Below are 17,099 nucleotides of genomic sequence, written 5' to 3'. Positions count from 1 at the left end.
ATCTTCGTTAACAAACTTCTGTTCATTATTATATGTAATTATCAATTTGTGGTCGTTCGCGTCAAGGTCCTTTGTAATCAACAGATTATTAACGAGGATCTCCCAGTTTGCCAGGACCTGATCAAGGAGTGTTTTTTCTCCACGTTCGTTGTACCAAATTCGTTTAAAAAAAAACAGTTCTGGGTTATCTCTAGGAAGTTTGTGTGTTGAAAATAGTATAAAATACCGAGTAAGACATATGTGCTACAACTGGGTGTCTGTACTGTTGTAACGTGTCAACAGTAAAGAAACCCAAGTGTTGCCCATGTGTCTTATTCTAGGAAGTCGCTTGACTCGCGATTCCCGGTCAAATAATTCCAGTCATTTTGACAAAACTTAATATTCCTCAGAAAAGTCTCCAAGATCGTGTGTCGGTATATCAAACCTAAAAATCAACTTTTCATTTTCCATTGGAAGTTCTACTCAGAGTCAGAGTGCGTGTTCCTCCAGTCTTTATAGCCGCCGGTTTACGCAGCAATTCAAATATTTGCGAGCATATACCGCCCCACACTGCTCTTTCTGCTATTTCTATCAACTACCTTAAACTCTCATCTCAGAAGGTGGCACTCAGCAGTCACGTCATAACTCTTCAAACTCAACTACGTCCGAGATGATGCAAAAAAATATCAATGTCATCCAGCTTGTTTCTAGGACTTCAACTATTACTAAAATCCATGATAAGTAACACTCTAACACTGTCTTCTGTCTCCTCTTCCTCCTCATCTCCGCCCCACAGCCTTCTCTGTTTTATTCATTGCCTGATCCCACCAAATTGCCACGTCGATTATTAACTAATAATTCCACCTCACTTCGCTGACAACTGTCATCCCCAAAATCCACAATATAACAATCCTGATAATTCACAATGCCAAGTTGTATAGCACCGTGGAAACATACATCTGTAGTCTCACAAGTACCGAGGAAACATACAACTGTAGTCTCACAAGTACCGTGGAAACATACAACTGTAGTCTTACAAGTACCATGGAAACGTACAACTGTAGTCTCACAAGTATCATGGAAACATACAACTGTAGTCTCACGAGTACCATGGAAATATACAACTGTAGTCTCACAAGTATCATGGAAACATACAACTGTAGTCTCACTAGTACCATGGAAATATACAACTGTAGTCTCACAAGTACCATGGAAATATACAACTGTAGTCTCACAAGTACCATGGAAATATACAACTGTAGTCTTACAAGTACCATGGAAACATACAACTGTAGTCTTACAAGTGCCACGGAAACATACAACTGTAGTCTCACTAGTACCATTGAAATATACAACTGTAGTCTCACAAGTACCGTGGAAACATACAACTGTAGTCTCACAAGTACCGTGGAAACATACAACTGTAGTCTCACAAGTACCGTGGAAACATACAACTGTAGTCTCACAAGTACCGTGGAAACATACAACTGTAGTCTCACAAGCACCGTGGAAACATACAACTGTAGTCTCACAAGTACCGTGGAAACATACAACTGTAGTCTCACAAGTACCGTGGAAACATACAACTGTAGTCTCACAAGTACCGTGGAAACATACAACTGTAGTCTCACAAGTACCGTGGAAACATACAACTGTAGTCTCACAAGTACCGTGGAAACATACAACTGTAGTCTCACAAGTACCGTGGAAACATACAACTGTAGTCTCACAAGTACCGTGGAAACATACAACTGTAGTCTCACAAGTACCGAGGAAACATACAACTGTAGTCTCACAAGTACCGTGGAAACATACAACTGTAGTCTCACAAGTACCATGGAAACATACAACTGTAGTCTCACAAGTACCATGGAAACATACAACTGTAGTCTCACAAGGTTTCATTACACTGCACTAGTCTCTGTTTTCATCGCGTCTGCAGTTTAAATCATTTATCTGCATCTGTAGAAACATATTCCATTTTTTCCCACAATTATACCTCTGTTTCTAATTAATGCCTTACATACTGAAGCGTCGATAAGAACATAAGTTGAGCACTACGGTTGGCCTACTGGCCCACTTTAGGGCAAGTCTCAATCAGTTCATTCGTCGCTCAGTGTCCGTGGTTCGATTCCCGACATGGGTGGAAATGTTGGGCATGTTTTCTTACACTTGCTGTTCCTGTTTACCTAGTAGTTAGTAGGTACCCGGGTGGTTGGCATCCTGGGGGACAAAATTAAAGTACCACAAGGGAAATAAGACAGAGAGTAATAGATGACACAATGACTTTTCTGGGTTATCCTGGATAACTAACACTCCACCACCATAACGAAAATTTTTTGCCTAATACTGGCCAGTAGGCCTCCTGCAGTGTTCCTCCATTCTTAGCTTCTTATCCCTTTCTTCCAGTGTTTGGCTTAACATGCCTCGACATATATATATATATATATATATATATATATATATATATATATATATATATATATATATATATATATATATATATATATATATATATATATATATATATATAAATTGATCTCTTTTATTGTTTTTGCACTTGTTCGCCTTCAACATAAGAGGCAAAATTAAAAAGAAGAAATTCATGCCTGCCTGAGTTAAGTCCCTTTGAAGATGAAAGACGCCATGACTGAACGAGGGTTTAATGAGACCCCAACGGCGGAGAGCTTTGATGTCAAGCTCAATGAGACTTCCAGATGTCCATAATGAGATTTACTTGCTATATAAAAGGTCAAGATTTCCTAGTGAGTGCGTCGAGATCTGTCTTAAATTATGACTGAGTGTTAGTTGCTGCTTCACTGGGATGGGAATTTGTTAATTAATAAATAATTATATATATATATATATATATATATATATATATATATATATATATATATATATATATATATATATATATATATATATATATATATATATACAAGACTGCCATCCCCACGAGCCCCTTTGGGGTGGGGCAGATGGTAGACCAGAGGCCTAGCTTCTCCCTGCGAGTCCCGTGAGGGCGGGGACTGTGGCTAGGCCTGGGGACACTTGGTCCCAATGATGATGGGGTACTTGTACCTCCTCCCATGGGAGACTTAAGTCTCGAGACACTCCCCAGATAGGGAGCCAAGGCCGGGTCACCACTATTTGAAAAGACCCGGGCCGGGAGAATGCCGGCGAATAACAAAAAATCCGCTTACCTATAACATTGAGATAGATTCTAGAATTACGAGTCGGAGATTTCTTGAAGTCTACTCTGCAGCGGTAGAGTCCGTCGTCAGAACTCCAGACTGTCTCCAGGTTCAGGCCAGAGTGACGTGGGGTCAGGTCAAACTTGGCACGGTTCTTGAGAACTGATAGTGGTTGGTGTTTGGGATGTGTCATCCTCTGGTTCCGTAGGTCAACTCTGGGAAAGGAGGAAACAGGAGTTCAGCATTAATCTCATAACAGCCACAATATCGTAGCAAGAACAATTTACAATTAAGCAACAATTAATGTTGCTGGAACAATTTAAAACTAAGTCACAATTAGGTAGTTGGAACACTTAAAAAACGTGATTGGAAGAATAAAGCTTTCTCGAGGAATAAAACAAGATTCGTAAAAATGTATACAAAAATATTTCAGAGAATGGTGCTCTGAACAGAAGAAAGTCTCTCTCGAAAATTTTAAAACGCCATTAAAACGTGAATTTTTATTTTGTCATTTGCATTCTGTTTAATAAAGTTTTGAACAATCCTGCAAGAATAAATATGAAGATTAGATTCGATTTTCCGCCGAAGCGGCTAATTTATTGTGCATCCCATATCCATCCTATGGAGGGGAGCGCAAGAGCATATGGATACTCAAAAGGCCTAGGAACTAAGAATAAAAAGGTTAACAGGATTACATCTGGGTTTATATCTACAATTTATCTATTTGGAGCAGATTAAGGATATTTACTTAATGTCTCTGGAATCTTATTGACATTTATAAGATATTATAACATATCACATACAAGTCTTTCTCTATACCACAAAAAGTGGACAATTAAGCAGTTTATATAGTCTTCAAGATAGTTACCATCAAACTGACTACATACTTTGCATTTAGTTTGATCATCATCTGTGTGTCTGCGAAACTGCCAGAAGTACTCGTAACCAAGCCTAAGCCTGGCCACTACAACATCCGCCAGTCTGTCCACATTGCAAGTTGTTCCATTTAACGTATGTGCTTATCTACGTTCATGTTATCATAGTGGATGATAGATCAGCTCACGCTTCTAACTGCATTCCTATGACATTTAGTTTCATTATTTTTTCTCTTCTAATAAGAACCAAAGAGGTACACTGCAGCAGGCCTACTGGTCCATATTTGGCAAGTACTTCTCAAACCCAAACTCGCTAACAAAAATATTCCTAATGCTAGACATGGGCATACCAAAGTTATATTATACATATTCCTTCAGGGATAATATTCCATCATACACTGAATTATTCCTCCATGATAAACTTGTTAAGTTTACTCCCTTCCCCAAGAAATGATTTTCGTATGAAAAAATCTATTCTCGTAAAACTGGCAAGGAATTTGTAAATTGATACCAGTGACGTCCAAAACTAATGCAAAAATACTCCCTATTAAGATACACCAGCGTTTAGTGTTTAAAGCAGATCAGAAGAGACATTCTTTAGTTATTATATGGGAAATAATTTACTTAAGTTGGAAAGTTGAAATTTACACAACTCAGAGTTAGTGACAAGATATCTTTTAATAAAGTCTGTAGCTGATCAGAGAAGTCATTCTGCAGTGACTGATCTGAATCCAACGATCTCAAGTGTGTAGCAGTTTCAGTAAATTTTAAAATTTGGTACTAGTCAGATTAAACTTATGAGCAATCATCCTCACAGAAAGTATCAATAGCAGTTTGAAGACGATCAGAGGAAGTATTCTTTAGAAACTGAATATAAATGAATATCACTTTCATTCAATAAAACTGGGCATAATTTCGATTTATGTTACCCACCGGCAACATGAGCCCTATGTTAGGGAAACCAAAATTATTGGTAAAAACTTGAAGCTAATCAGAGGAGTTATTTCCCAGTTTGGGGACGGATTTCAAAGATTTAATTTTCATTTTACAATATAACTACAACAACAAATTTGTCTGGGCCTAAGATGAGTCAGCAGTTAAATAAATATGTCGATCAGAAAAGGTAATCTATATTCTCCACTGTAAAATAATCTGTATATGGAGTTTTTTGACAGTTACTTTAAAGCGTCCTACTAAGTGCTCCAGAGTGGTTCAGTTATGCTGAGGATGAGTTGTGTCTGTGTCTTGTAGATAAGAACTTTGATCGTTTCTTACCCAGGTGTCTCTCAGAGAGAGGCAGCCACCTTCAATGTTTCTTACCCAGGTGTCTCTCAGAGAGAGGCAGCCATCTTCAATGTTTCTTACCCAGGTGTCTCTCAGAGAGAGACAGCCATCTTCAATGTTTCTTACCCAGGTGTCTCTCAGAGAGAGACAGCCATCTTCAATGTTTCTTACCCAGGTGTCTCTCAGAGAGAGACAGCCATCTTCAATGTTTCTTACCCAGGTGTCTCTCAGAGAGAGACAGCCATCTTCATAAGAACATAAGAACTTAAGAAAGCAGTAACACTGCAATAGGCCTACTGACCCATGTGGAGAAGGTCCATGTGGCCCCCCCCCGCATTAGACCAATGACCCTCCCCCCGGATTAGCCCAATGACCCACCCAGTCTGGTCACCTCCACTCAAGGATGGAGCACTGCACCAGACCCAGCAGCACAAGCTAGTCAGGTCCAACTCACACCCACCCACACCCACTCATGTATTTATCTAACCTAACTCACGAAATCTTAATGACACGATTGCAAAAAAACTACATGGTTTATCTAACCTATTTTTAAAACTACACAACGTTTTAGCCTCAATAGCTGTATTCGGGAGTTTATTCCACTCATCCACAACACTATTACCAAACCAGTGCTTTCCTATATCCTTCCTGAATCTGAGTTTTTCCAACTTGAAACCATTGCTGCGAGTTCTGTCTTGGGTGGAAATTTTTATTTATTCCTGTTTTCCATTTATACACCTCGATCATATCCCCCCTAATTCTACCCCTTTCGAGAGACTGCAGATTCAGGGCCCTCAGTCTATCCTCATAGCGAAGATTTCTGATCCATGGGATCATTTTTGTCATCCTCCTTTATACGTTTTCCAGAGCATTTATATCCATTCTGTAATACGGTGACCAGAACTGAGCAGCATAGTCAAAATGAGGCCTAACCAAGGATATATAGAGTTGAAGAACAACCTGAGGACTTCTATTATTTATACTTCTAGATATGAAGCCAAGAATTCTGTTAGCTTTATTGCGAACAGTAATGCACTGTTGTCTTGGTTTTAGGTTACTGCTAACCAGAACTCCTAAATCCTTTTCGCAATCAATAGTATTAAGATCTACATTGTATAGTTAATGTGTGGCATGGTTATTTAACTGTCTAACATTTAGAACTTTGCATTTGTCAATATTAAACTGCATCTGCCACTTCTCCGACCATTGCATCAGTCTATTCAAATCATCCTGGAGTGCTCTAATGTCCTCATTAGAATGAATTGGACGGCCTATTTTGGTGTCATCAGCAAATTCGCTTATGTCACTATTTATTCCCTCATCTATGTCGTTTATGTAAATTGTGAACAACAACGGGCCCAACACTGACCCCTGAGGAACACCGCTTGTGACGTGCCCCTATTCTGATTTCTCCCCATTTATGCAAACTCTCTGCTGTCTATTTGTCAGCCATGCCTCTACCCAGGAAAAAAATTCTCCTCCTATTTCGTGTGCATTAAGTTTCCTCAATAGCCTCTGATGTGGAACTCTATCGAAAGCCTTACTGAAGTCCATATACACAATATCATATTCATTACCATGATCTACCTCCTCAAACACCTTAGTGAAAAAAGTTAGTAAATTCGTAAGACAGGAACGCCCCTTTGTAAAACCGTGTTGAGATTCATTAATCAATCTGTGCCTATCAACATGGCTACGAATTGCTTCCATAAATTTTCCCACTATGGAGGTAAGGCTTATTGGTCTATAGTTCGAAGCCAAGGACCTGTCACCTGCCTTGTAAATAGGTATTACATTTGCCATTTTTCACTTATCAGGCACTATGCCAGTTTGTAGTGATATGCTAAAAAGATTAGCCAAAGGTATGCTAAGTTCCTCTTTACATTCCTTTAACACCCTTGCAAACAGTTCATCAGGGCCTGGGGATTTGTTAGGTTTTAGTTTCTCTCTTTGTCTGAGGACCATGTCACTAGTTACCGCAATTGTATATAGTTTATTATCATCCTGTTCTACATAATCTATTATTTCAGGAATATCGCTAGTATTTTCCTGGGTGAAAACTGAGAGGAAGTAGGTACTGAGAATTTCACGCATATCCTTATCACTGTCAGCGATCTGACCAAAGTTACTCTTAAGTGGGCCAGTGTTGTCCCTAATCTTACCTCTGTATACCAGAAAGAACCCTTTCAGGTTAGTCTTTGAATCCCTTGCGACCTTAGCCTCATAATCCCTTTTTGCTTTTCTTATTCCTTTCTTTATTTCTCTCTTTAATTGAATATATTAATTTCTTAACTGCCTATCCCCTCTTTTGATACGCCTATATATGCCTCTCTTTTGACCAATGAGATGTTTTAATCTATTGTTCATCCATTTGGGATCATTTTTGTTAGATATAATTTCCCTACTCGGAACAAAAGTTGTCTGGGCAGCTAGAACTATGCTCTGAAAAACGTCATATTGGCAACCAAGATCACCTACTTGACCCATAGTCAGGACATCCCAATTTAGCCCACCCAGGTAATTTTTCAGTCCCATGAAGTACGCCAAGCGAAAATCTGGGACAGATTTGATTACAGTTATCTGGGTACTTCCATGATATATTGAAACTAAGTGATTTGTGATCACTTTCCCCAAGCTCATCATTAACCTCAAGATTATTAATTAGTGAATCCTTGTTGGCAAGAACCAAGTCAAGCAGATTGTTTCCTCTAGTTGGTTCTGTCACAACCTGTTCTAAAAAGCAATCCTGAACCGTATCAAGAAAGCCAATAGACTAAAAATTTCCTGTCATATTGTTCCAATCAATTTGTCTAAAGTTAAAATCTCCCATTAACACAACATTTTCATATCTAGATGCCTTATGAATTTCGTCCCATAACAGCTTATTGCACTCCCTACCAAGGTTTGGGGGCCTATAAATCACACCCAAAATTAATTTGTCACGACCCTTGAGAAACTGTAGCCAAACAGATTCTGTGTTCGATGTTTCTAATCTTGTATCATGTCTAAGACAACAATTTAAATTTTCTCTGACATACATCGCCTCACCACCACCCTTCCTGTTGACCCTATCAGTGTGGAATAGTTTATGACCCTGTATGTTGCATTCAGAAGGCATTTCTCTATCTTTCAGGTTGTACCAGGTCTCTGTTATACCAATAATATCTATATTACCTACACTTGCAAGTAATCTTAGCTCATCTATCTTATTTCTTAGACTCCTACTATTTGTATAGTAAACCTTAAGGGAGCAAGTCACTCGTTGCCCTCTACTATCTCTCTTTGTTTGTTGATCATTTGATTTGCCATTACTAGCAACTTTATTTTGAATATTGTCTTTTAAACATATCCCTGAGGTATCCCGGTAATAACTCCTGTTTTAACCCTAATGCTGCAGCCTGATTGTTTCCCACAAACACCCATACCTCTATAATCTATCAGTTTAAATTCCTAGACAAGTCATCAATTACCCCCTCAATTGAATTGGCTAATGCAACCACTCCAGCCCCAGAGAGATGAACCCCATCCCTTGCATACATATCACGTTTGCCAAAGAATAGGTCCCAGTTATCAATGAATGGGAATGCAAGTTCCTTGCAGTACCTGTCTAGCCAGCAATTTATACCAGTTGCCCTAGACATCCATTCATTGTCCACTTCCTTTCTAGGCAAGATGCTACATATGACTGGGATCCCTCCCTTACACCTAACTACTTCTATGGCTGACCTGTATTTATCCAGCAGCTCCTCTCTCCTGCCCTTCCCAATGTCATTACCCCTAGCACTAAGACAGATAATGGGCTTGTTCCCATTACCTGCCATAATATTATCCAACCTGCTGACTATGTCACCAACACCAGCTCCAGGAAGACACACCCTCTGTCTGACCTTTCTATCTCTGTTACAAAATGCACGGTCCATATATCTTACCTGAGAATCGCATACTATTAAAATATTCTTACCTTGATTAGCAGGGGAATCAGTGGTACCTTCAACCTCACTAACCACTGAAGTACACTCGTCTTGGAGAACAAAGAATCGTTTTCCTACCTTCACATCTTCTCTATTAACTCTCCTTATCTTCCTTCTTCCTGAACTGTGAACCACTTGCCACTTAAAGCAGCTGCCACTATCACTACTGGTGACCATTCCTTCTTTACCAGCTAAATCCTTCTCACACTCGCTCCCAAACTCATCTATGCGAAGCTTCAGCCTCCTATTTTCTTCCTGAAGAAGTAGAATCTCCTTCTTCAACACTTGAACCTGAAATTCTTACCCAGGTGTCTCTCAGAGAGAGGCAGCCATCTTCAATGTTTCTTACCCAGGTGTCTCTCAGAGAGAGGCAGCCATCTGGGATATCTCTTACCCAGGTGTCTCTCAGAGAGAGGCAGCCATCTGGGATGTCTCTTACCCAGGTGTCTCTCAGAGAGAGGCAGCCATCTTCAATGTTTCTTACCCAGGTGTCTCTCAGAGAGAGGCAGCCATCTTCAATGTTTCTTACCCAGGTGTCTCTCAGAGAGAGGCAGCCATCTACGATGTCGGCGCATTTGGATTCACATAGTGGATAAAGGTTTAAATTTAGGGTGCACAGAAAAGCTACAATATTTAATTAATGTTTGCTCTTATATTCACTACTATTCCTGGCATGAAACAAACTTAAAGACGACTGTTTTTCTCGTGATGTTTTTCAGAGCATTGCAAGTATATTGCTCTAAGGCCTTTGAACAAAACATATTATAAAGATTTTTATACTGCAGTTGGACTTAGGTATCCTAGGTATTTTACTGAAATAGGCTTTATACTATCAGCCACACCTAAGGAGGCTTATTCATTAAAGACTACGAATGTCCTACCTTACAATGGAAATTTAGCTTCCTTACTAAACATAAACATATGTTTATAAAGAACCTTCCAGCTGATAATTATAGGATATATTCTGGCTTTATTCATTGTCTGGGGAAGATATTGTATTGTTCAAGCTGGGATAGCCTGAGCTCTTGTATTATATCGGTAATACTATTGTATTCAGACGGACCCATGGTAAGTCATGTAGCCATCCGGATGACTAGCCTAAATCTCTCATTGTACTCCACTCTTCAACAGCTGGATTCAGCTTCATAGATTTTACCATGAATAAACACGAGAGTCATGTCGTTTAGGATAAGAGGTGAAAATTACAAATACCCATACCTTACTGAATTGATAACTCATAGTGCTTGAGGATGGGTGCTTTGCCTGTGCACCAGATTGTTCTGTATCTTAAAAAAATTGTTTACACTCTTCGTTGCTAGGTACTTCTTGTGCAAACTGTAACAGACTTCAGAGAATTATGTTCTTAATTTGTTCTTTTAGGTGTTCTTGACTGCATGCATTAAATTCTACAATAGCCCATTAAATTACCTTCGTCGCATACTCAATAAACAGTGGTCAGATTTTGTTCTCTTCTTTTCAATTAATACTATCGTATTTTGTTTTACAAATTTTGTTAAATGTTTGTTGTATTTTCCTCAATATTGAATTTACATATACGTAATATGTAGCTCACCCGCAATTTTTTGAGTGTTCTATGAATTTCTTCTCAGCAGATTGTCAACACCTATCTTAGGCTTTGTTGTGTATTAGATAAGGTACTCAACTCGAGTTCTTGTTTGTCAGTTTTCCAGGGGCAGGACCCACTTTGTTGGTCATGGATTAGCTGTATAGACAATAAGATCTTACTTTCCTCAGGAGTCTTAACTGTATTATCACTGACAGTGATAAGGATATGTGAGAAATTCTAAATACCTACTTCCTCTCAGTTTTCACCCAGGAAAATACTAACGATATTCCTGAAATAATAGATTACGTAGAACAGGATGATAACAAACTATGTACGATTGCGGTAACTAGTGATATGGTCCTCAGACAAATAGAGAAACTAAAACCTAACAAATCCCCAGGTCCTGATGAACTGTTTGCAAGGGTGTTAAGGAATGGAAAGAGGAACTTAGCATACCTTTGGCTAATCTTTTTAACATATCACTACAAACTGGCATAGTGCCTGATAAGTGGAAAATGGCAAATGTAATACCTATTTACAAGACAGGTGACAGGTCCTTGGCTTCGAACTATAGACCAATAAGCCTTACCTCCATAGTGGGAAAACTTATGGAATCAATAATTGCCGAAGCGATTTGTAGCCATCTTGACAGGCACAGATTGATTAATGTTTCTCAACACGGTTTTACAAAGGGGCGTTCCTGTCTTACGAATTTACTAACTTTTTTCACTAAGGTGTTTGAGGAGGTAGATCATGGTAATGAATATGATATTGTGTATATGGATTTCAGTAAGGCTTTCGATAGAGTTCCACACCAGAGGCTATTGAGGAAACTTAGGGCACACGGAATAGGAGGAGAATTTTTTTCCTGGGTAGAATCATGGCTGACAAATAGACAGCAGAGAGTTTGCATAAATGGGGAGAAATCAGAATGGGGGCACGTCACAAGCGGTGTTCCTCAGGGGTCAGTGTTGGGCCCGTTGTTGTTCACAATTTACATAAACGACATAGATGAGGGAATAAATAGCGACATAAGCAAATTTGCTGATGACACCAAAATAGGCCGTCCAATTCATTCTAATGAGGACATTAGAGCACTCCAGGATGATTTGATTAGACTGACGCAATGGTCGGAGAAGTGGCAGATGCAGTTTAATATTGACAAATGCAAAGTTCTAAATGTTGGACAGCTAAATAACCATGCCACATATAAACTAAATAATGTAGATCTTAATACTACTGATTGCGAAAAGGATTTAGGAGTTCTGGTTAGCAGTAACGTAAAACCAAGACAACAGTGCATTAGTGTTCGCAATAAAGCTAACAGAATTCTTGGCTTCATATCTAGAAGTATAAATAATAAAAGTCCTCAGGTTGTTCTTCAACTCTATATATCCTTGGTTAGGCCTCATTTAGACTATGCTGCTCAGTTCTGGTCACCATATTACAGAATGGATATAAATGCTCTGGAAAACGTACAAAGGAGGATGACAAAGATGATCCCATGCATCAGACATCTTCGCTATGAGGATAGACTGAGGGCCCTGAATCTGCACTCTCTCGAAAGGGGTAGAATTAGGAATGATATGATCGAGGTGCATAAATGGAAAACAGGAATAAATAAAAAGGATGTAAATAGTGTGCTGAAAATTTCCAGCCAAGACAGGACTCGCAGCAATGGTTTCAAGTTGGAAAAATTCAGATTCAGGAAGGATATAGGAAAGCACTGGTTTGGTAATAGAGCTGTGGATGAGTGGAACAAACTCCCGAGTACAGTTATTGAGGCTAAAACGTTGTGTAGTTTTAAAAATAGGTTAGATAAATACATGAGTGGGTATGGGTGGGTGTGAGTTGGACCTGACTATTTTGTGCTGCTGGGTCTGGTGCAGTGCTCCATCCTTGAGTGGGGATGACCAGACTGGGTGGGTCATTGGGATGACCCGGGGGATGGGTCATTGGTCTAATCCGGGGGGATGACATGGACCTGCTCCGCATGGGTCAGTAGGCCTGTTAGGCCTGTTGCAGTGTTCCTTCTTTCTTATGATCTTATGTTCTTATTTGTTGTTATTATATTTATATTATATATATATATATATATATATATATATATATATATATATATATATATATATATATATATATATATATATATATATATATATACATATATATATATACATATATATGTCGTGCCGAATATGTAAAACTGGTCAATTAGCAAGAACTCATTTAAAATTAAGTCCTTTCTAAAATTTTCTCTTATACGTTTAAAGATATATTTTTTTCATTAATGTTGATGTAAAAATTTATAATTTTGCACCAAAAGGAACTTAGAAAACTTACCTAACCTTATTATAACAAGAACAATTTATTTTAGCCTAACCCAACTAAATATATTTTAAATACGTTTACAATAATTTAGTACTAAACAGACACAATCAAATATATTTTTTTCGTTAGGTTCAGAATGATTTTGGCGAAATTATTGCATACACAAATTTTTACTTGTCCTATATGGCAAGATGAGCAAGTTCTGCCTATTCGGCACGACATATATATATATATATATATATATATATATATATATATATATATATATATATATATATATATATATATATATATATATATATATATATATATATATATATATATATATATATATATATATATATATATATATATATATATATATATATATATATATATATATATATATATATATATATATATATTAACAAGTCGGCCGTCTCCCACCGAGGCAGGGTGACCCAAAAAGAAAGAAAATCCCCCAAAGGAAAATACTTTCATCGTTCAACACTTTCACCTCACTCACACATAATCACTGTTAATAATAAAATAATAAAATTTAATTGCTATAATTCGCAGCAGGTCGCTAGTTTAAGCATTTTATAATATCGTATGTATTATTTTGTTTATTATATATTGTTGTCCTGTTGTTATATCATGTTGTTATATCATGTTGTTGTATCATGCTCCAGAAATGAATCCTGGTGTGGTGATTGTTATTATTCACTGAAACACAAATTGCATTCCATTACTTCAATAAATGTTCTAAATATTCCCATCCATAAACGAGCGGTTTTCAGCAAATAACAGTACTGCGACTAGCCTTGGATGCACTGGAAGAAAATCAGAATGCAGATGTAATATACACAGACTTTGCAAAAGCATTTGACAAATGCGATCATGGCGTAATAGCCCATAAAATACGTGCTAAAGGAATAACTGGGAAAGTGGGGAGATGGATCTTCAACTTCCTAACAAATCGAACACAAAGAGTAGTGGTCAACAGAGTTAAATCGGAGGCTGCCATAGTGAAGAGCTCTGTTCCACAAGGCACAGTACTCGCCCGCATCTTATTCCTTATCCTCATATCAGACATAGACAGAGATATACACCATAGCACCGTATCATCCTTTGCGGATGATACTAGGATCAGCATGAGGCTGTCATCTGCTGAGGACGCGGTTAACCTCCAAGAAGATATAAACAAAGTTTTCCAGTGGGCAACGGTAAACAATATGATGTTCAATGAGGACAAATTCCAACTACTCCGTTATGGAAAACTGGAGGAGATAATAACTAGAACAGAGTATACTACAGACTCTGGTCATACAATAGAGCGGAAAAATAATATAAGGGACCTGGGAGTAGTAATGTCTGAGGATCTCACTTTCAAGGATCACAACAGTGCCACGATCGCACGCGCAAAGAAAATGATAGGATGGATAATGAGAACTTTCAAAACGAGAGATGCCAAGTCAGTGATGATCCTTTTCAAATCACTTGTTCTCTCTAGGCTGGAATACTGCTGTACTTTAACATCTCCATTCAAAGCAGGTGAAATCGCAGATCTAGAGAGTGTACAGAGATCCTTTACTGCACGTATAAGTTCTGTCAAGCACCTTAACTACTGGGACCACTTGGAAGCACTTGACTTGTACTCGTTGGAACGCAGGAGGGAGAGATATATCATAATCTACACTTGGAAAATCTTGGAACGAATGGTCCCAAATCTGCACACAGAAATCACTCCCTACGAAAGTAAAAGACTGGGCAGGCGATGCAAAATGCCGCCAATAAAAAGTAGGGGCGCCATTGGTACACTAAGAGAAAACACCATAAGTGTCCGGGGCCCAAGACTGTTCAACAGCCTCCCATCAAGCATTAGGGGAATTGCCAATAAACCCCTGACTGCCTTCAAGAGAGAGCTGGACAGATACCTAAAGTCAGTGCCGGATCAGCCGGGCTGTGGCTCGTACGTTGGACTGCGTGCGGCCAGCAGTAACAGCTTAGTTGATCAGGCCCTGATCCATCGGGAGGCCTGGTCATGGACCGGGCCGCGGGGGCGTTGATCCCCGGAATAACCTCCAGGTATCCTCCAGGTAGCCAGAATCAACCAACCGATATTTTAGGACTCTACATCTGAAGCCCGTCAAAATTCCGAGACTCCTTAGACCACTCAGTCATCAGTGCTTCAGACGTCAGGTGCCCAGTACCACTGGACATATCACGATTGTTGGGAGCACATACGCGGCCATGGAAGCTACAACACTAATTTCATTCTTAAATTAGACACATGTGCAACACTTGGGTATCTTTCATGAGGAAACGTTTCACCACATTGTGTCCTCATCAGTCCTCTGTGTGGCGAAACATTTCCTCATTAAAGATACTCAAGTGTTGCACATGTGTGTAATTTATCAACTTGTCGGTTCTCTGAACCATTCATCTACATTCCTGTCTGACACATCAACATCTTAGGATCTTATTACAGGGAATTCTTCACTTGCATGATCTACTTCCGTATTGGACAAATGTGATACCACCTACGACTGCTGCACCTCTCCTGCCTACGGTATATAAGCCACTTCATCGCGCATATGCTGTATTCTTTTCAAGATTGATGGACTGATCACATCGACTTAAGGCTGAGGGACTGATTACCTCAAACTCCTCCTCTTCTTCACCATTCTCCTTTGTATGGACTGATGAACCCACTGTGTGGCGAAACGTTTCCTAATTAAAGATACCCAAGTGTTGCACATGTGCCTAATTTATCAACTTGTCGGTTTTCTGAACCATTCATCCACTAATTTCATTCTTCTTCCGCACCTTGAAACTCCTTTATTTTCCAAATTACACAAGGGATGAAGATGTATAAGTGTATTGTACAGAAAAAAGCTCCCAGACTCGTATCATCACTTAGAGAAACAGATGCAGAACGACTCAACGCACTGTCTTTTTATCTCTTAGGGAACAGAGACTATAAGAACCCATTCAAACCTTGAAGATACCGTATGGCTTTGGCACAGTCAGACATGAATTAAGTGAAATGTTGAATGAATCTATAATTTGAAACATTGGAAGGAAATTGCGAGGCAGAAGATGCTACACGAATACGTGCCAGGGTTTTATCCATGCATAATTATAGGAGCAATGTTGTTAACACAGGAAAGAAGGAGCACTGAAGCAGCAGCCTACTGGCCCATGCTAGGCAGGTCTAAGCCCAATACAGTTAAAATGAAACTCAAGAGAGTGTAAGTAAGAGCCTTGCGGGGTGAGCGAGGAAGTGCGGATAGTGGAAGAGTAGGTTGGTGAGAGGAAGCTTATGAGTGGAAGAGACAGTACCAGGGCTCAACCCAGTAGCTAATACGATCGTGGGTCAGAGACTGGTGTGGCGAAGAGGACTGATAAGGCAAACGGATTGGTGGACGCCAGAATATGCTCATGCACAAGGTACCTGTGAGAAAATCCACTGTGATGTATGGAGATAAATAGGGAAAGGAAATTTTAAAAAGTACGTCTTTAAAGACCCACACCTGTTAAGACAGGCTACCAATAAAGTCATTCAAGAACAAGCTAAGCAGTCATTTGGCAAGCATAAAAATCAAATAGATTCATTATATCTTTGTAGGTGGAGCTGCTTGAGTCATCGGAACATGTAAGTATATATCTACCAATCAAACCTACTGTGTCAGCTCAAATATTTTTACAGGTCAAAAAGCGTGATGGTTAGTTGCTGACTATTACAACCCAGGAGTCCAAATGGCCTGTTATCCTGGGTGTAAAGGGAGCACAATAAACACTGCAGAAAAGTTTTGATTTATATTATCCATCACCAATTTAGAACAGCAATATGTACACTATATACAGTGACAGCTATTAGTGCACTCCACGGTAAGCAAGGCAGAAATAGAAG

The 17,099-nt window shown here is 39.0% G+C and overlaps 1 protein-coding gene across 1 annotated transcript in view; it reads right to left on the bottom strand.

Annotated features, from left to right (window-relative positions):
* The window catches only part of LOC128693318 (contactin-2-like), a 189,294-nt gene that overhangs the window by 136,907 nt on the left and 35,288 nt on the right, over positions 1 to 17,099 (bottom strand). Inside the window, exon 2 of the mRNA XM_053782942.2 lies at positions 3,186 to 3,391. Within this exon, the coding sequence (XP_053638917.2) occupies positions 3,186 to 3,391 (206 nt within the window). The remainder of the gene's footprint in view (positions 1 to 3,185; positions 3,392 to 17,099) is intronic.

The sequence above is a fragment of the Cherax quadricarinatus genome, chromosome 90 (genome assembly GCF_038502225.1).
Source record: "Cherax quadricarinatus isolate ZL_2023a chromosome 90, ASM3850222v1, whole genome shotgun sequence".
NCBI lineage: Eukaryota > Metazoa > Arthropoda > Malacostraca > Decapoda > Parastacidae > Cherax > Cherax quadricarinatus.
The sequence above is the reverse complement of the archived record's forward strand: the minus strand, read 5'-3'. Positions and strand labels throughout refer to the sequence as shown.